The sequence below is a fragment of the Microcaecilia unicolor genome, chromosome 7 (assembly GCF_901765095.1).
Source record: "Microcaecilia unicolor chromosome 7, aMicUni1.1, whole genome shotgun sequence".
Lineage (NCBI taxonomy): Eukaryota > Metazoa > Chordata > Amphibia > Gymnophiona > Siphonopidae > Microcaecilia > Microcaecilia unicolor.
The window spans coordinates 49900142-49923369 of record NC_044037.1 but is presented as its reverse complement, the minus strand read 5'-3'; the positions used below and the strand labels follow the sequence as shown (position 1 = coordinate 49923369).

At 41.4% G+C, this 23228-nt stretch overlaps 1 protein-coding gene across 3 annotated transcripts in view; it reads left to right on the top strand.

The window, feature by feature from the left end:
- The window catches only part of PLS3 (plastin 3), a 263150-nt gene that overhangs the window by 161868 nt on the left and 78054 nt on the right, over positions 1-23228 (top strand). For 2 of the 3 annotated variants that reach the window (XM_030208872.1, XM_030208873.1), the window contains exon 2: positions 20843-20936. Coding sequence is in view for 1 of the 3 variants with exons in the window: in XM_030208871.1 (XP_030064731.1) it covers positions 20839-20936 (98 nt within the window). In the remaining 2 variants the exon portion in view is untranslated. Of the gene's footprint in view, positions 1-20838; positions 20937-23228 lie in introns of all 3 variants that reach the window. The other variant, XM_030208871.1, reaches the window with a different exon arrangement.

Here is a 23228-nt window from a genome sequence, read left to right as displayed (position 1 = left end):
GATGCAGTAAAGCTTAAAGTCTGCTGTATGTGATACCTTAAGGAAATTAGAACACTTATTTTGTCATTGTACATGCTTTCTGTTTACTAGCTTCTAGCTTACAGTCTTCCTTGTATACTTCACTAAGGGTGTGGTAGTGCTCAACAGCTATGCGGAAATCACCTCTGCTGCAAACTTTTTAGGAGTTTGTCTAAGGGACAGTTTCTCCAAATTGGTTAGTTTTGTGCATACTATGATGGGAATGAACCTAACTCCTAAGCATGTGGAGTATGATTTCAGTCTCTGAAATTTACTGCTAACACTTGTGGAAAATTATATTGTCATGTACCCCCCCCCCCCCCCCCCCGAAAAAAACAACAACCCCCCCCCCCCCCCCCCAACTTGTGTAACTTTGAATTCTGGCCTTTTCATGCACTGGGAATGGGGTACAAAACATTTCTGAGAACATAGATACCAATCCAAATCTTTTAGGAACCAGGATGAAAATGCCTGTAAAACTTTTAAAACTTTCAAAAGTTTATGCTCCTAGCCTTTTCTCCCTGTTTCCTTTTATCACATCCCAGTCTCTTCTCTGTAGCTGCTTGAAGGCAGCTTCTTGCCCACTTGGTCTTGGTTTCTTTCTAGGCAGTGATGGCTTCCCAGCTGCCCGCTTCTTGAAGTGGCTCTTTTATGGTGCAGGATCACTACATTTCAGGTACCTGGGAATTTTCTCAGTCTGGCTTGGGTGTGTTCTGAGTTGCCGTGAGACTTTCCTAGTTAGAGCTGGTTTAATGTACTGAGCTCAGTGGGAGCACCTCAAATGTTTCAGCGATACCTTATTATTTTGTGAACAACAATTTATATTTTGGAAGGGTGGCTGGCACCAAGCACATAGAACTCCCCCCCCATCCCCTGTAGATGTTTGAGGTTATACAATATCCTCTGAAAGGTAGAGAGTCTAGAGTCCATCTAGAGGAAAGGGACCCAAAATAGTTAAGAGGTGTCCATGTAAAAGAGACTGAAGGTGCTAATATGTACGTTCTAGAGGAGAGGAAGGAAAGAGGGAATATGATACTGACCTTTAAATACTTGAATTTACTGAGCGAACAAGCCTTTCCCAAATGAGGAGCAGCTCTAGAACTGGAGTACAAGATGTGAAGCTACAGGGAGGTAGTTGAAAGTAACATCAGGAAATATTTTTTTCATCTATAAGGTAGTGGATACCTAGAATACCCTTCCAGAAGAGTTGGTGAAAGCCAAATGGTGCTGGAATTCAAAAAGGAGTAGAGTATGTTCAGTGATTCTCTAAAAAGCAAGAATATCTAAACCAAGCATAGAACATTTCAGCTGTATGATTTTTTTTTGTATTTCTGAAATCATGCAGAATGTAACCTGCAACTGCACAGCAGAAAACAATCCCAACAATGCAAGCATGTGGGGTGGAGAAGTATCCTGCATGTCCAGGTACAAACTCAACAGCCTTGCTAGGACATGCTTGTCTTTCTCTGCTATTTACATAAGAATAAATATAAACGTTGCCATACTGGGACAGACCAAAGGCCCATCAAGCCCAGTATCCTGTTTCCAACCATGTCCAATCCAGGTCACAAGTACTGGGCAAGATCCCAAAAGAGTAAAACAGATTTTACGCTGCTTGTCCTGGAAATAAGCAGTGGTTTTTCCCAACTCCATCTTAATAATGGCTTATAGACTTTTTGTTTAGGAAATTATCCAAACCTTTTTTTTAAATCCTCCTAAGCAAATTGCTTTTATCACATTCTCTGACAACTAGTTTAATTACACATTGAGTGAAGAAATATTTTCTTCAGTTTGTTTTAAATTTACTTAGTAGATTTTTGTGCCCCCTAGTTCTTGTATTTTTGGAAAGGGTAAACAAGCGTTTCACATTTACCTGTTCCACTCCACTCACTATTTTATAGACCTCTATCATTTCTCCCCTCAGTTGTCTGTTCTCCAAGCTGAAGAGCCCTAGCCTCTTTTAACCTTTCCCCATTTTTGTTATGGGACAGCTGCTGAATAATTCCCCATGCCTACACTGAATTGATGTTGCCACTTCTCACTGTACTATAACTTGGAGGTACTGACTGCCCTTCCATTATTAAAAGATGTTTGATAATGTATTTCTGTCTGGCTTTATCTGGAATTAGTTTGGCTAGTATTGAGCAAGCATCATTGAGTATGACTTGTGTTTAATCTGTAGCTTTTACATTATTATTCATCACTGGTTTTTTTTTTTTTTTTTTTTTTTTTTAGAAGGAACTGCCGTTGATCATTTTTATTGTTTTAAAAGGTTGTGGTTGCTTGCAATATAGTTGAATACATGGAACCACAAGTAAATGTCACTATTTTATTGGATTCATTTAACACATTTCTTGTCTTTGCCATGTGTCTGCATAGTCTGAAAGAGAAAATTAACAGATTTTTTTTTTGTAATGTTCTAGTTCTCATGAACTAATCAACCATTTTCATTCTTACTACTATTCTCATTAACAAAAATATCCCTGTTTACAAAGTCTTCTGAAAATCATGCAAGGGCTACCACGCTTTCATTTGTTTATCTTTTGTGGCCCTTCTTCCAGCCTTTCATCTTGAACACAGAGCAGAAATATGCAGTGGTTCTCAGATCTGGTCCTGGAGTCACCCTAGCCAGTCAGGTTTACAGTATATCCACAATGAATGTTCGTAAGATAGATTTACACTGTGTTAAGCAATTCTGCTTTCCTCATCAGCTTCTGTATATTCATCCCCATCACCCTTGAGCCTCACAGTACCACATTTGCATCTCCTATCACTTAACATCTAAAGAATGTCTTCCTCTCCCATTTTACCATATTGGCTATTTTTTCTTTTGAATCTTTGCTTTCATGACTATCAACTTCTTTGCTTTCCCAGATATTGCCTCCTGTCTTTCCCTTTTTGCAATCTCTGGTAATTTTATGACGGCTAACCTGTCTTTCCTTAGGTTTTCATCTACTACTTTTGAGAACCAACATGGCCACCTTTTCCTCTTTTATTTACTTTCCTAACAGAGGTTTGTTGCCCTTAAAATAATTCCTTTTGGTTTTGCCCAATGCCCTTCCACATTCCTCAGATGTTCCCATCCACCTAACTCCTTAATGAATTCCCCCATCTTGACAAAGTTAATGTTTTTGAAGCCTAGAACTTTCACTTTTGAATAAACCCTTTATTGAGCCTTACCATCCGGTGATCACTGGATGCCAGGTCACCCACTTTAATGTCAAAAATATCCTTGTTTGTAAGCACTAGGACCAATATCGCTCCATCCCGTGTGGGTTCTATAACCATCTGCAGTAGCAGTTTTCCATGGAGAGGATCCAGGATCTGCCTACTTCTAGATGACCCCACAGCAGGGTGCCATACTCGACATCCTGCATATTGCAATCACCTATCATAGCTGTATTGTGACTATCCAGCTAAATCTCCCTCCCTTTCTGCCTGTGAAGAAGGCCTGTATATCAAAGGACTACTAGAGGTACCCTCTTTTAGACTTATCAAGCTCAATTTCTGTTGAGTCTTTTGTTGCATTGCTAGGCCAACCATTTGGAATGCTTTATCTAACACAGTTTGCAATGCACCATCTTACCTGGCTTTCAGGAAATTACTCAAGCCTTCTCTGGACGAGCGTTTTTGACAGTACAGTCAGGTAGTATACTCAGAAATAATATATTTTAGTGAGTTTTTTTGTGTTTATTATAGATTTAAATTGTATATGATTATCATTTTACTTGTGTATATTTTGTAACCTGCCCATATTTGGAGATGATGCGTGATATAAATACTTTTAAATAAATAAGCCAATGCAAATAGGTTTTCCATTTCCTCTTTTCAGATTAACCCATAGTGCCCCATTACGCATACTGTGCCTTTTTTTAATTATTGAAATATTTCAAAGTAATACCAAGAATTCTCTTGTACAGAAAATAAGGGAAAAAATAAAGCTTCTTCAAACCATAAACTTAGGTTAAACAATAATCCAGAGATTGTTAACCCTATCCTAGTCCACAACACCGTGGGGACGAGACCAAGTAGAAAAACAAAGGTAATAAAAGCATTCAACATGCAACACAATGAAGATAAAATGCCTTATAACATAGTGCTCTCCAGTTACAACTTAATATACAGACTTCAAGCTGCCTCTTTCATTGGCGAGCTAGAGATAACCCTCCTACTGTTAATAAAGGCCAAAAACTGTGAAGGTTCAAACTTCACTGACTGTAACATTTCTATAAATTTACAGTGATTAAGAAAAAACAGATCTCCTAACTGTAGAACACCTGGCTTAAGTAATAGAGAACTTTTGCTTCTTCTTTTCTGGGTTTCCTTAGTAAGGTCAGGAAAAATCCTGACCCAGGAGCCCAGAAACTAGACACCCCTCTTTTTAAAGAAAAGGCGAAGAAGGCAATCACTGTCAGCAGGTAAAGCAAGAGTAACTATCAAAGTTGCAGAAGTCACTGATTCAGAATCGGACATCTCCAAAATCTCAGACATTTAAAACGTCCACTTCTAGGTCAAGAGATTCTTTCTTTCCAGATGGCAGATAATACACTCGAGTTAATGGAGGAATAGATTCCTCTGGAACCAGCAAAATCTCCTTAATATAGCATTTAAATATATCCTTTGATGTAACAAAAGGAAGTCTAGGAAAAGGAAATCTAGGAAAATTAATAATCTGAAGATTAGAGAATCTTGCAGTATTTTCCAAACTTTCAATCCTTTTCATTATGTATTTGCCTCTTGTATAGATTTTAATTGTACCTTATGTTCTTCTAAGCGTTGAAAGTTCCGATTCATCTTAGTTTGAAGAGTATTTAAACTGGGGGTCATGTGACTGAATATTTAAGATTTAATGCAGCAAGTTGTACAGATAATGCTTTACTGTACAGATGACGCCTTAAACACACAAGTCTATTTTGAAAAAAGTCAACAAATGGATGACTACAAACGGATTTGAAGTTGAACATCAGAAAAACTAAGATCCTACCATTAGCTGCTCATGATTTGAACAACATTCTGTCAGAATTAAAACTTGATGATAACTTGGATGTTATGGGGATTATTTATTTGTTACATTTGTATCCCACATTTCCCACCTATTTGCAGGCTCAATGGGGCTTACATAGTACCGTAAAGGCGTTCGCCAAGTCCGGTGGAGGAACAAGTACAGTGTCGTACTCAACACAAAATGAACTATGTAAGACCATGTTAACCAAAATCATCAGAGAAGCGTACTTTAGACTCAGGCTACTAAAGAGACTAAAGAACCTATTAACACCCAATAACTACAGGACCATTATACAAGGCCTGATAACACCATGCTTCGACTATGCGAATGCACTACTATTAGGACTCCAGAAAACACAGATAAAAGCATTGCAGATGGCGCAGAACTCAGAGCCACAGTACTAACAGGAACTGCACGTTCAGAACATATCACCTCAGTACTAAAGAAACTGCACTGGCTGCCTATAGAACAAAGGATAAACGTCAGAATCCTCTGCCTACTACTACTACTACTATTTAGCATTTCTATAGCGCTACAAGGCGTACGCAGCGCTGCACAAACATAGAAGAAAGACAGTCCCTGCTCAAAGAGCTTACAATCTAATAGACAAAAAATTAAATAAAGTAAGCAAATCAAATCAATTAATGTGAACGGGAAGGAAGAGAGAAGGGTAGGTGGAGGCGAGTGGTTACGAGTCAAAAGCAATGTTAAAGAGGCCTGATGTTTAAAACTCTACAACATCAAGCTTCGGAGATCCTCTCATCCAAAATACAAGTCTACCAGCCAAAAAGAGCACTTAAGTCTGAAGCCACTGGTCTCCTAACAACTCTCTTATCTGGCAAGAGGAATTTAGACACAGGATCTTTTACATCGCCTGTCCCACTGTTGAGAATCGGAAACCTCACAAACCTCAAAAGAGAGCTTAAAATGCTCCTATTTCTACACGCGTACACCTGGGGAGAACCAGAACATCTATCATCAGATGTTCAATGTATGATACATGGATCAACATCTTGCACCAACACATCCCAGTGACTCTCTGACAATGATTAGACACTGAATTACTTATACTGTATCATGTCCTCTGTCTTACTATGAATGTTCCCACTGTAATTCACTTAGAATGAAGGATAATGTGGTTACGATTTTATAATAACCTAAGTCGGCAACAGCCTCCCAAATCGATTCAAGTGTGAAAACTGTAGGTCTCCGAAGAGTGATTTTTGTAAACCGACCCGTCACAGGTAAAGGTTAGCCCACAGCAGCTGCCACCTCGCTCCCGGTTTGGCAGCTCTTGTCCCGCCGGTTACTGATGGTAGTTGACCCAGAGAGGAAGAAGACATATCCTCTTGCATGGCTGAGCTCTTCCCTCCTGGCCCAGAAGCTTCAAGCGACTTGCGCAGAGCATCCAAATCTGGACTCAGAGTCCCCAGCAGCAACGGTTGTGGCAGAGATGTTCATAGATCGGGAGTCAGAGATCTCCATGCCAAAGTCGGGTGACGCCCCTCCTGGCTGCGGGGTTTGACAAGCCGGTGACTCAACGGAGACTGAAGAGCTCGCTCCCTTACACTTAAAAGAATCCATGGGACACCGAAATAGAATGTGGTTCAGGTTCAGAGGGATAAACCCTCAGCTTGCCTTTTCTTTTCACCATAGTTAGTGGCAGTGAGGGCAACACCTATGCTAACGGGGCCATCTTGACTCCTTCCCCAATGCATGCTGTGCTAAACACAGGTATCACTTTAGAGGTAATAAAGGTGGTTTTCAGGCCTCTATTGTGTTCCTGCTCATTTATTTTCTATTGTGCTGTAGGGTTTTTTCCTCAGCAGTTTCCTTAATTCTTTCCTTCATTTTTTTCCTTTTCAATATATTCTATTGCCACTGTGGGATCAGAGCATAAAGATTTGTGTGCTTCTTTCTTTCACTGTCATACAGTTCAATATACGTTCTAGGGAAACCTTTACACACAAAGGACACATGAATGTCAGTACTATCCATAGCAAACCACAACATTACATAATATTGGAACCGGAAATGCACAGAGCTCTATAGACAATTGTGATAAGTAAATTTTAACTAAAAACAATGGAAACTGCTAGAGTGGCTATTCTGAAAATATTTGTGAAATACAGTCTTTAAATTAGCTAAGACTCTGATTAATGACATTTTCTATGTATACTTCCATGTTCTCTTGGGCCATATAAAATTCAGTGGTGGGCTGCAGGTTGCTCACCCCTGTTCTAGTACGATCGTCTTGCATGTCTTCAAGTGTATTTAGAACTTTAAAATATTGCCTTCTGTACAACTCAAGGTGATTCACAATATATAATTATAAAAGGACATATCCAAACTCACCACCCACTCTTTTAAAATAAACAGTAAACAGCCATTCATATAACCCAACACCTAGCCCTTGTTCCCTACAAAATAACCTACTCTTCTTCTCCAAATACTTGACTGAAAGGTCAAGTCATCTCCCACAGTCAAAATGTAAATAGTCCAGCTTCAATTGTAATCCATCTGGAGTCCTGTTAACTGGAGCCATCACTGTTTAACACTTGATGGTTTCTACAGTGGCTAAAATCTGAACCAGACAGACTTTAGTAACTGTAGGAACCACCAACTGCCGTTACGTGACTTGCCTAGTTTTCCAAACAAATTTACATTATTCAGTCATACACAGGCAAGGAAATGGTGAATAGCTTCCTAAGAAGTATTTGGTTAGATGCAGAAAACAAATTATTTTTAATGCTGAGCAGACCTTCAAGGAGACTTTCTGCTGAAAAATGTGTGTGACACTTATGCAAGGAAAGTTCTAGAACAGTCGCAATGTTGAAGTTCCAAGAGGATAGACTTGGGAGTAACACCAACAAGGTGATGAGTGCCTGGAGTTTCTTCCAGAGGAGGTGATAGGAACAAAGTCATGGAATTTAAAAAAAAAAAAAAAAAAGTGACAGCTAAACAGAGGTTTCTTGGGGCAAGAAGATGGACATGAAGGACTTGAATAAGCTGCCCAGGACAGCAGTTAAAACCCTAAGAGAGAATGACACTAATGCCCATATATCTACCCAAAGTAGACAAACTATTGTCGACTGGACTAAATGGGCTATTTTGGTCTTTATCTTGTCATTTATTTATGGTACTCTTTCACCATGTTTTACTTACCTAACTGGAAAACACCTTGGTTAGTACACATTTAATTGGCTACATGTTTGGCTGTTCTGCCGATTGGGTAGCATTTTAGTTCCCAATGCTAACAAAGGGTACCAGAAAAGGTTTAATGCTTCTTTTACAAGTTATAAACTTGCTTAAACTGGCAGTTAAATCATTGCACTAAAATTAGTATGGTTTTACATTGAGCTTTCAGGCAGAAAAGAATGAAACTGATTGTGGTATGAGTGAGTAAATCTGTTACCTGTCATGCCAGTATTTCATGCACAATAACTCATATTTCAGATCTTTTTCTTCCTTATTATTTGTTATTCACATACCTCTAGGCCACTGGTTTTCAGCCCAGCCCTTGGGACACACCCAGCAAGGTTTTTCAGGATACCCAGAATGAATATGCATGGATTAGATCTGAGTGGAGGTAATGCATGCAAACTTATCTTATGCATATTTATTGTGGATATCCTGAATACCTGACTGGCTGGTCTTGTCCCAAGGACTGGGTTGAGAACCCCTGCTTCTAGAGTGTTACTGTGTTTTTGAAGGCTATGGAAGCTCTCGCATGCTCATAGTATTAATGTTCTTAGTCACCTCCTGTCTAAACCGTAGAAACACCTGTAGGCGCAAGTTGATGCATGAAAGGGAAATGATACTTGAATGATATCTGACAGCAAACAGAGCCTTATGGAACAAGTGTCATCCCTTTAAGTATGGTAGACTACTGTTGAACACTCCCAGAAACAGATGTTCAGCTTTATTTCTCAAGGCTAAATTTCATGAGTTTTCTTGGTTTGCAGTTATATCTTCTGTAAGGTTGCCACAGGTGTGGATGTGGATTCCCAGGGGAAGTTTCATGAACTGTGACTTCTGCTTTTCTTCATGGTTGGTGTAACTAATTTAAACAGAGTAAAGAGTAAGGTGTCTCCCTCTTTATTCCATCATTACATTTATACTGTTGTGACCCTTAGCAGCAGTTCCTTTCTTGAAGTGACTGGCTGATAAGCAGCGGCTCATGTGTTTGTTAGTGCTAGGTGACTTTAGTAAACTTCTGAGTATCGGTGGCTGAAATCTCCTTTTAAATGCTATGGGCATGGAAAAATCTTTTAATATAATCTGACCTTCTAAAGTCTAGTACACGCTCTTAACAGCACGACAAATGTATTTACAAAGTCTGTAAATCAATAAACTGCATTTTCTTGACCACTTCTGTACCGACACGGAGCCCTCTCCATTTGATTTATCATAAACATCAGTCTAAAAATATATTTTTTATACCATAGCAAACTGTCTCCTTTCTGCCTGCAATGTATAATTAGATTTAGCCAAACCCAGTTGCTGTATCCTGAGCTTGGTGCAAAAGCATAATTTCTACTCCAGTTAGCTGCAATGTTGTACTCAGCCAACAGTGAATATAAATGCTTTGTGCACTGAAGATGACTACATTTCATCAAAAATGCTGTGGAGTTGCTCTCTAATTTATTAGAAAGTGCAAAGCATATATGGTAAACGAGCTGTTTTTAAACTTATTGTTTGTAAAAGCATGTAATACCCATAGTTCTCGTTTCCCTATTGTAGCAGCAGATTTCATGGGCATGACTACACTTCTTATACATGTATTTATAGCTGGAATTAGGAGTTAGATTACTACTTTTATGCTTTAATGATTCATGCAGCTAAGATTTCTAAAATCCTAGGTGTGAAGCACATAGCTGTCTCCTGGGTAGCCAGCAGGTGAGAAACCCCTGCAACAATTAATTGCCCTTAGCAAACTACCCACCCAAATAGTACAGTGTGTTTGCAGCTCTTGGTAAATAGAGAAAAGTGAAAACAAATTTCAGGTAGCATTATAAGGAGAAGATATGAGCTATTTTTCTATTTTGCCCACTGGAAGAAGAGCTTGGTATTGGGCACTAGAGAATACATTTTATCCCATCCCCTCACAACAGTTACATAAACTTGAATTCTTCCAGGCTCAAACAGGGCCATTGAGAGACACAGCCAGGCCCAGGGCAGAACCGGACCGCTGCACACCGCCCCCCCCCCCCTTTGCACCACCGCTCCCTCCCACCTGCCCGTTACCTCCAATCCATACAAAATACAACTGTTAGATTGTCATGTTCAGAAATTTGATTGTTTCCCCATTACTTCATAATGTTCATCACTGGCTCGCTGTAGAACACTGAATAATATTCAAACTATTGACACTTTCAAGGCTATTAGGATCAGACTCCCACAGTATCTAGCAACTCTCACTATTCTGTATTCCCCTACTCGTCCTCTTCGCTCCATTCGCTCATCGTCTGGTTCTTCCCAGTCCCAGATCTGCTTAGCTTGAAATCTACAAGATGTCAAACCTTCTACTTCATGGCCCCTTTCTTTTGGAACTTCCTCCCCTGAACATTTGTGCTGAATCATCTGTCAAAAAATTTCAAGATGGCCTTTAAAACCTGGCCTTTTCTTCAAGCTTTCAGCTCTACATAAGATTCCACATGGATGATTACATGTTATGTTATTACAGCTGAGTCCATTGCTATTTTATTACCTTCTTCCCCCGTCTACCTTTCCTGACTTTCTTCTTTTCTCCTCCCTATCCCCCCACCCCTGTTTTTCATTATGATGATCTTTTAAGTCTGATTTGCTTTTATTATTATTTATTGCATTTGCATCCCACATTTTCCCACCTATTTGTGGGCTCATTGTGGCTTACAATACATTGTGAGTGATGGAAATACAATTTGTTGCGGTACGATTATGGGTTACATTGTGAAGAGTTATGGGAAGACAAAGTCAAACTCAAGATATCATTAGGAAATAGAGCAATGGAATGTAACAATGGGGATTTGATAGGGCGATAAGACAATAGCAAGAGAACATTATGGTTTTAGGATGAGTGCGTTGTTCTTTCCTGTCTCTTATTGTAGTCCCTTAAATTTTAGTTTTGTAAACCATTTAGATCTGCAAGTTAGCTTAGATGGTACAGGAAGTTTTAATAAACTATGAACTATTATAGGTCTTCTCAGGATGGAGAAATTCAGATACAGTTGGTATTCTTGAGCTACTATTGAAAACTGACCTAAATCCTGTATTTCTCCCCATCCACCCACTGGATGTAAAATGGCATGCAAATCCTTTCTATATTACTCCAGAATGTGAAATAGGGCTCCAAGTCAACCATTTACATGGCAGTGTTTAATAGGTCTTTGCCATCTTGTTTTACATGGCTTCAAAAAGACTGTAAAACCTGTCTATAATGGTGTGACTGTGCTGGTAAACAGTAGTGACTCTGGGCTTCAGTGGATCCTGTCTTATTTAAAGACCACATGAATGTGATGATTTCAGGCGCAAACACAAATTCTGTCTCTGTGCTGCCTCTCAACTTGCAACTTTTAGCAAATCTTAAGATGTTTCGTTTTTTTTAATGTAGGGGAGCTAAAGGGCTTCCGTGAGGTTAGTCTGTGAAGCAAACAGTTTCATCTTAATCAGTGAAGTGGTTTCATTCAGTCAGTAAACGAGGGTGTTTTCCCACTCTTATTTCCTCTTTCCTAGACTGCTCCTAATTTTAGTGTATCTGTCTGCTGGCGAAATGGTTTGATTTTCAGTCTCCTAGCTTTTGTTGTTCTGAAGCCAGTTCCTCAGACAATGCAGATTTACAGGGTTTGTATGGTACATTCAAATTGGCTGTGGTATATCCTTTTTTTTTTTTCTTGGGTGGAGCAAGATGACTTAACACAGCTTAATGTTTACATATTCTTGCCAGGATAGCTAAGGGGAGATGACACCCTTGCTTAGCAATACAGGCAAATAACTGGGATAGGCAGGGGTGTGTCTCTTAATCTTTACATTGCTGGTTTGTTAGTATGTGTTGAGGGGGGGGGGGAGGGAGGTAAGACTAGGGTACCTCTACTTCCCCAAAAGCAATTTGTGATACTTACACTACAGTACTCAATATTTGTTTGCCATAAACATTATATTCTCTTTAGAGTGCTGGACTTGTAACAGGACCTCTAATTAAACTGTCAAATTTTTTTTTTTTTTTTAATAAAATTAGATTAACAATTTCAATGTGGGACACAGAAGTAAATACAAGTGTGTTTAAGGGCCAGGCCTTATAGGCCAGGTCATTCTTTCTTGTGGCATATCAGAGCAGTAGGATATAACATTACACACCTGGGTCCCAAGGCACAGAACAAATTACAACTTGCTTTTTATCCTCTGCAAGCACAAATATTTCTGTTGGACATGTCCTCTCTTGAGTTCCTCATTCTATTTTGTCCTGGTCCTTCAGTATATGCTCTGCTTGGTGGTGACTAAAGATAGAGCTAGAGGGTTTAAATATATATCCTATTTCACTTTTTTTTTTTTTTTTTTGCTCACTTTCTGGTTAATTCAGAACCTATTCTATGCAAGTAGGCTTTCTTACGCAAGGAGGGCATAGGCAGTGCCACATTAAGCCAATATCAGCAGTATGAGGCATGCAGGTGTTTCCATCCTCTTCCTGCTGTGGAGCTGAGCGTCATTAGCACTGTTTACATAGCCCACCGGCCCTGGGAGTATGCAGATTCTGGTGGTGTATCAGAACGTGGCACTCCCTTCCTGTACCACATGTAGTCCCAAGGATGCCTGCTTTGCAGAACTATAATGCTGCTGAAAAAGCAGTTTGACAGAAAACTCTATTCACCCTTTAGCGTGAATAATTTGATATCGGCATACATGGGCTGTAATTGGTCAGTAGGAATGTTTGTGCTTAAGCTGCTAAAGAGAAGTAAATGGTATTTTAAAAGCAAAAGTGGTGTGATTTAATTCCCTTTTGCATTCGTTTGTAAAGGGTGAGTGGCTAAAACAAAACTATACAACCCTTTGTGATTGTTTAGCCCTGATTTGAAGGGGGTAGGACTTAGTTTAGTTTCCTTTTCACCGTATAGTTATATGAAAAGGAATGACTACCATAACTTACCTTTTGTTTTTTAAACATTTTTATTCTTTAACTATTGCAGGGGTTGTGTATGCTAATTAATTTCTCTTTTCATATTGTTTCCCAATTTTTCTGCTTTCTCAATCCCCCAAACTGCCCTATTCTAAACACTATCCACCCCCCCCCCCCCCCCCCCACACACACACATTCTCTCTCTCTCTCTCTCCATTGGTTATTATGGATACTACCAAGTAATATCTGTTGCCATTAGCAATGGGACCCAGTGAGATGCGGTTAGGGTGTAGCTCTTTGCCTTTTGTCAGGATTCAACATAATTTTGCATTAATATCCAGAATTTAGGAGGATGGCTACTGTGTCTGGACACTTACAAGTTTAAAACCTCCATCAAAGGTTTTAATTTCTGCCTCCTGTGGGAGAAGAGTGTGGCTGCTCTAAGCACAGTCTGGGTAAGATCTATTTAATGCAAAGGCTGTGGGGACTGAACACTGGAAGGCTAGTCTAGTCACAGGAAGAGAGAAGGTGAGCAGGGGTGCCAAGCAAATGAGGTTTCTGCATTGGTGTTGGGGGGGGGGGGGGGGAGAGAAGAGAAATGGATATGTTCCGTGTCTGAGAGCAGCAGGTCCAGCAGCTGACACTAATATAAGTGTACAGCGCTGCGTACGTCTAGTAGCGCTTTAGAAATAAGTAGTAGACAAGAAATTTTACCTTTCAAGCAGCTTACCCTTCTCATCTGTTCTCCTGATCAGATACACATGATCACCCCCCCCCCCCCCCCCACCCAACCCCATGCAGGCAGCCAGGCACTTCTGAATAATTGTACATGAAGGGCTGTTTTTTTTTTTTTTTGTTTTGTTTTCCCCCCTAACTGCATCTGTACATTGTTTCAGTGCTTTTCTTTTGGATTTAGACCAGACTGACTGAGGGGCCCATGCTGCAGAAAGCATTACCACACACTATATTAAAATTCATGGTCATGTAGTCATTAGCAATTCCTTGGCTGTGCAATAATGTGCACAGGTAACTTTTTTTTTTTTTTTTTCCCCACTAGCTTGAGGCAGTGGTGTGCTGGAGCCGGTTGTTAAATGTAGAACAATTTTGTGAGCCGGTTGTTGTGCTGTCAGCCGGGACTTTTTTTTTTTTTTTTTTCATAAATTGCAGCTGGGAGGCACGCATGCCCAAAGAACACATTGGGTGACTTCTGATATTCGTGCATGCGTGGTGTCTGGCAACCTTACCCTGCTTCATGCTGCACGTGCACTGTCTACAGGCAGGAGGTTCAGTGTGCTCACCTCAATCTGCAGCATTCCAGATCGCAGCCCATGGTCCACTCCAACCAGACAACCTCAGCTTAGCTGCCCAGCTGCTGCTGATAGATTTCAGCTGCCGGCAACCCTCCCCGTGATCTGAGAGGTTGAGAGGAGATCCCTGGCCTGGCACAGCCAGAGACCTTGCTGAAGAAGATGTGCACTATGTCTTATCGGTAAGACTATAAGAAGGAGTTTGTCAGGTAATGAAAGACTTTGGGGCTGGGCCCGCGTGGGAGGACGAGTGAACGGTTTGGAGGGCGAAGGGGGGGGGGCATTGCCTTCCCAAACGTTGCTGCACGGAGTGCCTGAATCTATTTTCCCTGCGCGTTCCAGTATCATTCTGATCTTTCTGTCTCTCTCCTCCTTCTTCCCTGTTCAACTTTTTCTTTCTTGGCCTCCCAGAATCTGCTCCTTCCCTCAAACCTCTCCCCTCTCCCACAGTCTTCCAGACTTCACAGGCAGTGATTAGGACAGGATTCTGGCGTCAGGGCTAGGAGGTTTAATAGACAGGAATGGAAGTGAACCTATCTAGTCCACACACACTGTAAGCAAGGAAGCCAGTGAGGTTAATCTCTCTTTGTACTCCGTGCAGCTGTCATCCAGTATACTCAAAACAAGGCAAGCAAACCTATGACCTGCTGTGAGGAGGTTTAATAGACAGGAGAGGAAATGAGCCTATCTAGTCCACTGTAAGCAGGGAAGCCAATTTGCTTAATATCCTTTTCCACTCCCCTGCGCAGCCCTCGCTGCCATTCACTCAAAACAAAGAAAGGAAACCTATGAGCTGCTGCAAGGAGGTTTAATAGACAGGAGCGGAAGTGAGGAAGACAATGGGGTGCTGGCCCTGCAAGGGGAATGGGCTGAAGGAAAGGGAGAGGTGCTGGACCTTTGTGTGGAGGGGGTAAGGTTAGATACAGAGGTGCTGGCCCTTGGAGGGGAGTGGCCTGAAGGGAAGAGAAAGGTGCAAGACTTGAGGGGCAGGGGGTTGGAGAGGACAAAAGGGAGAGAGGTACTGGATTTGCAGGGGGGAAGGTTGGATGGAAGGGGAGAGGTGCTGAATTTGCAGGGGGGAAGGTTGGATGGAAGGGGAGAGGTGCTGGATTTGCAGGGGGAAAGGTTGGAGGGAAGGGGAGAGGTACTGGATTTGCAGGGGGGAAGGTTGGATGGAAGGGGAGAGGTGCTGGATTTGCAGGGGGTTGAAATGGAGGGAAAGGGGAGACGTGCTGGACATGTAGGGGGGCTGAATGAAAGAGAGGTGCTGAACATTTAGGGGGGGGGGCTGAAGGAGAGGTGCTGGATATGCAGGGGATGGCTGAAGGGAAAGGAGAGAGATGTGGACCCGCAAGGAGGGCTGGTGCAGAGAGATAAAGGTGCTAGACCTATGGGGAGGGGTTAGAGGGAAGGGAGTGAGATGCTGGACAAGGGACTAAAGGAAGAGGCAGTCAAATACTGAACCCACAGTGGGTTTAAAGAGCCAGATGCATAAGGGGAAGGAAAGAGAGAGGAAGAGAAGCTGGTTGAGGTAGGATCAGAGAGGAGAGGGACACATTGGTGTGGAGGAGGGAGAAAGGGGACAGAAGGGAGATGATGGGTATTAGGTGGGAGCATGGGGACAAGCACACAAATGTGAGTTGCTGTATGGGGATGGCAGTGGCATATGGGCACAGAGGGGCAATGCCTGACAAGGGTGGGAAGGGGGATATGGAATGGAATAGAATACAATGCTGGACACTGGAGAGGGGGGGTATATGGACACTGAGAGGGGGGGGGGGAGATACCAGACAAGGTGGAGAATAGGAACACAGAAGGGATATGCTGGGCATGGGGTGCATAGGTGCACAGAGGAATGATAATGGATGAGGGGATATGAACACAGGGGAGATACTGGACAAGGAAGTATAGGAAAACAGAGATGGGAGATGGATCATGGATAAAGAAGAAATGTCAGACAGGAGACCCTGGCAAGTGAGTTAAGAGAAGACAGAGGGAAGCAGAAATCAGAGAATGGGACCAATATGATTTGAAAAATAAAATGACCAGACAACAAAAAGGTACACAACATTATTTTATTAGTTAATGTTGTGAATATAATACGTTGGATTTGGAATGTACATCTTGCCAGAGTTGATTTTAAACATAGCTGGGGTCCAGGACAGAAATCTAGGAAAGGACCAAAGTCCATTACCAGGCTGCATCTTCAGCTTCCAGCAGGTGGGCTTTCTCTGGCCATGGAACCAGGCACAATTGCCCTAGTTGCAACCCCTAAGACCATCCCTGGCATGTGCTGTCTTTATATTTTGCACAGGAGGAAATGCCTTTCATGTTTCTCTGGTGTTGTACTACATGTAAGGTCTGGTTTCTTGAGGTTTCTATTTAATTTATATTTCTAGAGTTTGTGGTCACTTATTCTGTATTTGACATTTGTATTCTCTGTGTGTAAGTGAGGTATTCTGTTAGAATGAAGTTTCTATGTAGCATTCTGTAGTAATTTGGCTTGTTCAGCTTTTCCCGATAAATGTATTTGTATTTTAGGGCCCCACTATAATATTTAAGGCACTTCCTTTTCATAGGTAGGATCCGTGTTTTTGGAAGTTAGTGTTGGCATTGTAGATTTGCTGTGGGTTCTGAGTGACTTTTGTTTTATAGATTTTTTTAAAAAATTAATGTGTAATATGTCATTGAGATTACACTAGAAACCAAAATTTCTTTGTATGATGAGTTTATGGGGAAATGTCCTTGCTGTGCTGTGTATCCATTGTTGGTGGAGGGCCAGGAGGTTCTCTGGATACAGAATGTGTTTGACTTCACTACCATATGTGTGTTGGAGGACCACGGCTCGATGGGGCTGAAGAGTGCAGTCTATTGTACTACCCTTAGCTCTCAATTGGCCTGAAGCCTGCACTGCTACCCTCATTGAAGTTATGAGGATCATGGTAGGGACAGAGCATGGGTGCATCAGGTTGCTGTTTTTTTTTCCTTTCAAAAAGGTTGTAGTGCCCACCCATCCAACCTGTTGGCCCACCCAGAAATTGCCTTCTGGCTACGCCACTGTGGTGGGGGGGAGGCAGTCATGTCAGAGTTGGGTGGGTGCCACTGGACACCAGGGATAATTTTTCAGGGAGTGCGGGGGTGGTGGGGGGGACAGGGAGAGGTGTTGGGTTGGAGTGAGGGTTTCTCAGGGCAGGGAGGGGTGAGGCTGATTCAGAATGCTGCAGCATGCTTACCTGCAGCTTCTGTGTTTTTGAATGTCACCCTTCCTGTTGATGCCAGAGCCAGTCATTGCTCGGGCACTGATAGGAAAAGTGACATTTTGCAAGGAGCTGCTAATGTAGTAATTTGAATGCTTATTACTGAAATGCCACAGTATTTTTGTAGTGCTCATTTCATGGTAGAATGCGGGCTCTTTATTTAGGATTTATTTACTGCCTTTTTTTTTTTGTTTGAAGCAGATCACTCAAGATGGTGTACAGCGAGAATAAGTCAAACATAAGCAATAGTCAACTACAAAGTATGGCATAATACTACTTAAAATGTCAACATAATCTTCTACTATAATAATTTGCACCTCCAACGTTCTGAAGCCACTGAAGTGAAGGGTTCGTAACATTCGTAAGTTCGTTAGGTTCGTAAGTCTGTCATCTGTCTCTGTCCCGCCCTCGTGTCAAAAAGTGATGACATTGAGGGTGGAACAGTGAGAGGGAAGGGCACGCTGCAGAGTTGCCAGGAAAAGGAACACGACGTCACACACATGAGGGTGTCGTCGTCCCTCCCTCCCTCCCTTCCAGTTCCAGGCCCCCTGCCTCCGATTTTTAAAAGCCATCTTCACTTACGAAGTCAGGGTTATGGCGGCCGGTAGCAGCGGTAAAACGCGTGCAGGCTCGGCCCTTCTCTCTCTCTCTCAGCTGTGGTCCTGCCGTCATTTCCTGTTTCCGCAAGGGCGGGACCACAGCTGAGAAAGAGAAGGGCCGAGCTCGCACGTGTTTTACCGCTGCTGCCCGCCGCCGTAACCCTGCTTTGGTAAGTGAAGGTGACTTAAAAAAATCAGAGGGAGGGGGCCTGGAACTGGGAGGGACGACGACCCTGGAACTGGGAGGTAATGGGGAGGGGCCCTGAAACTCGATGGGAGGGGGACCGTGAACCTCAGAGGGAGGGGAGATGTTGACCCTGGAACACGGAGGGAGGGGGACACTGGAACTGGGAGGGGGGCCCCTGGCGCACACTCAATCTCACACAGACACACTTTCACCCAGTCTCACTTTCACCCAGTCTCACTCTCTCACAGACACACTCGCACCCAGTCTCACTTTCACCCAGTCTCACTCGCACCCAGTCTCACTCTCTCACAGACACACTCGCACCCAGTCTCACTTTCACCCAGTCTCACTCGCACCCAGTCTCACTCTCTCACAGACACACTCGCACCCAGTCTCACTTTCACCCAGTCTCACTCGCACCCAGTCTCACTCGCACCCAGTCTCACTCGCACCCAGACACACTCGCACCCAGTCTCACTCTCTCACAGACACACTCGCACAGTCACTCTCACACACACTCAGAGGAAAACCTTGCTAGCGCCCGTTTCATTTCTTTCAGAAACGGGTCTTTTTTACTAGTACATAATAAAACATTTTAATAGACGGCATAAGGTATAAGAAAAGACAGAACATTATAGATATGTAAGAGGGAGTTGGGGAAAATAAGGGACAGGGGATTAATTTAAAGAAAGTTGCACACAGTCAGTCAGGTGCTTAGATATTTCAGCTAGGGTAGGAGTGGATAAACATGTCCTGCGATAGTGTGAGACTAACTAGCAAATTGCGAGGCTTTCTGCATAGTCCTCTGAGTCAAGACTAACCTTGTACGATCTAGCAAATGGATAGTATTTTGAGCTATTAGGAATTTAGCAGGTTACATATGCTGGGGAAATCATGGGTTGGTTGTATCACCCCCTTAGGCAGGGCTAAAGCATAGGATGAAAGTCTGGGAACATATATTGTCAGTACACTATACAACTTGTTTGCCTAAGCACTGCCTGGCCCTGTTTCTCTCCCTGAGGACTCTGATCAGGTGACTTCCCAGCCTGGGTACCTGCAACAGGAATTACCATGAGTGTACGTCTGCTAATTTTAGATCTTAAATGTCCCTGTATGTTGGGACAAGTAGTAATATACCATGCAGAAGGTTCATTCATTTTTTTGTGTCTTTGCTCTGGCTTTTCTCTTTATTATATTTGTAATATCTTTAAACCTAGGCAGAGTACAATTAAACATAATTAAATTGTTTAATGTTTTTATGTGTGTGAGCATATTTATCAAAACATAAACAGGTTACCAATAGACTACTCAAGTAGTGTTCTTTGAATTAACATCAGTATCTTAAATCGAATTCTGGCATGAATTGGGAACCTTTGCTGCCGTTGAGAAATCCCTGAGATCATACGGGCTGCAGATTATGTGCTATTTGTAAAGGTCTCTGAGGGCTGACAGAGCTTTAAGTAGAGTGAATTACAGTAGTCGGGCTTAGGAAGAACAATACTTTAAACTTCAGATCTAAAATTACTGGCAGCTATCACATCTTGCAACTTGCTCAGTAAAAAGCAGTCTGAAAAAACTGTTTCACAACTGATTCTATGTGTAGTTTAAGAGGGAGCACAGAATCTATCTAGCACAAGTTTGAAACATAAAACACGTGAGAGTCCTGGTCACAGTTTAATGTACGCACAGTAGTTTGAAGTATCGGTGTACAACCAACATACAAGACTCCTGTTACAGCTACATTGTGTAAGCCTATTATGCAACCATTCAGCAGTGCTGCAAAAGACCCGACTTAACTTCCTAAATGCTACTCCCAAGCAAAATAAAAGAAAAATGGAAGTCGTGTATTTCCAACTTTTTCAAATGTGGTCCAAGAAAAATCAAACTGAAGCTGATATTCTTGAGGAACAGGCCAGGTACGAAATGTATACTGAAGTCATTCCATTTGGTGAGAAAATCTGCAGATGTAGGAAGGAGGTTGCTTGTCAGAGGTCAGGAATTTTACCCTCTGGAACAATTCTTTAGGTCTATTAATAGCCTCAGTAGTTGTCTTAAAATAGGAGCTCCTAACAAAAGCAAGAAGTCGTATGTTCATTCAATTTCAGTTCTAAAATTCATGAATATTGCTGTCATAAGATTTCTTCCAGTGTCTGTCTTCCTAAGCTTGTATGTTAACTTTCAGCCCAGAAGAATACTAAAGATGTCTTTGAGCTTGTGTACTTAAGGCATTGTTGTGCATGTAGAATGGCCAACTTGAGTCCTTCTTTAATAGACACATAAGACACATAGACACTGAGAAATTAGAAGTGCTCCATTTGTATGTAAGCAGAGCAAAATCAGTGCTGATGGTACCTAATAGTATCTTATTCTTTTACAGGTGGGTGTGTAAGGGGCTTTGAAAAGCAGCTTGCAGCAAATCATACCGTTTCTGAGCTCTGTGTCCTTGAAGAAAACAAGCTTGTATCTCAGAGGTAAGATTGATCTTTTATGAATTTAAAAAAAAAAAACCCCAACAACCCTATGAGCAGGTGGCATTTGATGGGAACAAACATGGGCAGCTCATACTTAGAAAGTCTAAGGTCTAAGTTTTTCTAAGTATGAATAGGGCTTCCACGCTGCTGTTAATCTTCTGAGCCTCCTCAGTCTGTTTTGTCTAAGCTTTTGAACACTTGCATGTGTAAGATCAGTGGGATAGAGATAGAAGGGAACATGTGCAAGGTGCACAGTCAATAACAGCTTATATTGTCTTGGAACAACATAATGGTCATTGTAGCAAACCTTGGTTCATTGGCTGAAGACTATACAAGGGAAACGTATAATTGAGTTGGCTTTGCTGCATGTGGTAACCGTATGAAGAAGTAGAAGCATTTGCTCATCAATTTGAATGCATTTATTAGTGAGGGCTGTGGAAGACAATATATATGTGCTATACACTCATTATTCCTGAAAAAATGATGCATATGTACACAGTCCTCCAGGAAAACAGGCTTTTGGTGTTTTTCTTCAGAGATCCACACTAGAATGTACAGACAAGAGTGCCAAGCAGGGCTGTGGACTTGGTACACAAAACCTTTGACTCACTCCTCTGTTTTTCTACTGTCCATCTCTAACTCTGATTTCGGCTCCAACTCTGACTCCTACTGATATTAGGCTTTAAATGTTTTGTTCTAGACCTAAAGTACTGGTAAATATAACTTTTAGATGCAGGACAAAGATAAAGATGTAGTTATTGATATACTGTGTATATAAAATGATAAATTTTACGATATATTATAATGTAAGTTTTTATTTTGAAGCTAGAGTCAGTATATTTTTACTGACACTGACACCAAAAATTGCTTCCAACTCAACAGCCCTGGTTCCAAGCAAACAAAAAAAATAAAAACTACCCCCATGCATAATTAGGAAGCCTGAATATATATGAGTCATGACCACTTAATGTTTCTCCCATAGACACACTTTACTCTGGGTTAGTTTGGTTTCCTTGATGTTTAAATATTTAAAACTCAACAGGAGACACACTTGGGTGTTACGTGAGCTCTAAATTAAACATGAGTACTCCAGTACAAGGCTGGTGTTTGCAAGGTCATATCTGAAATGATGGGTCAGAATAGTGGCGTCAACTAGATTACTTTGAGGTCGATGCTTTTTATCTCTGATGCTTTTTGTCTTGTTTTTGCCCATTTAGAATTTGGCAGCTGTACCCTTGGTTTCAGAAACTGTTACCAGAGTCTGCAACTTGCTAGGCATTTGGAAGTATATAACAGCTGTGCCTCTTATTTTGGATTGAGCCACTTCACCACAATGAATTGAAGGCTATTTAATAAACATGCTCATCTATTTTAGCTCTGTATGTAAAGATCAGTTTCATTTTAGAAGTTAAATAACCAGGAATTTAAGCGGAATATTCTTGTTACTTTTATTGGAACTGCTAACTAAAATAGCCCATTATAATACTTTGAAGATTAGATGGAAGTAAGTTTAAGTAGTTTAGAAGCTGTGGCTTTTACGGTGGTTAAATTTTAAGGAAGTTGCCCGTGCAGGAGGGCATTTTCTGATTAATGCTGTGTACTTCAGCTGGCCAAATCTGCAGTGATCAAATTCCCCTTTCTACATAGTAATATGTCTAAAGTGGACAGGATGCTGGGCTCAATGGACCCTTGGTCTTTTCCCAGTGTGGCATTACTTATGTATTTTGTAACCATATGTCTTTGCGAACTCTTTGTCATTGGTATCTGCTCTGTAGACTGACTAGGCTGTAATTTAACTAGAAAATAGTGTGTTCAGAATTTGGCATTCTTTTTGGTGCAGGCAAGTGTTTCCAAAATATAAACCCTATTTCAGCTTTCCAAACGTGTCCTGGTAATTTGGCATAAGAACATAAGCATTGCCATACTGGAGCAAATCGAAGGTCCATCAAGCCCAGTGTCCTGTTCCCAACAGTGGCAAGTCCAGATCACAAGTACTTGGAAAAATCCACTGTTTATTCCTGAGATAAGCAACATAAAATCTGCTTTACTCTTTTATGTTCTTCCCAAGTCCATCGTAATAATGGGATATGGACTTTTCTTTTAGGAACTTGTCAAATCTTTTTAAAACACTAAGCAGCTAACTGCTTTTACCACATTCTCTGGAAATAAATTACAGAGTTTAATTATGTGTTGAGTGAATGAATATTTTATCTGATTTTGTTTTACATTTACTACTTAGTAGCCTCATTGTATGCCCCCTAGTTCTTATATTTTTGGAAAGAGTAAACAAGC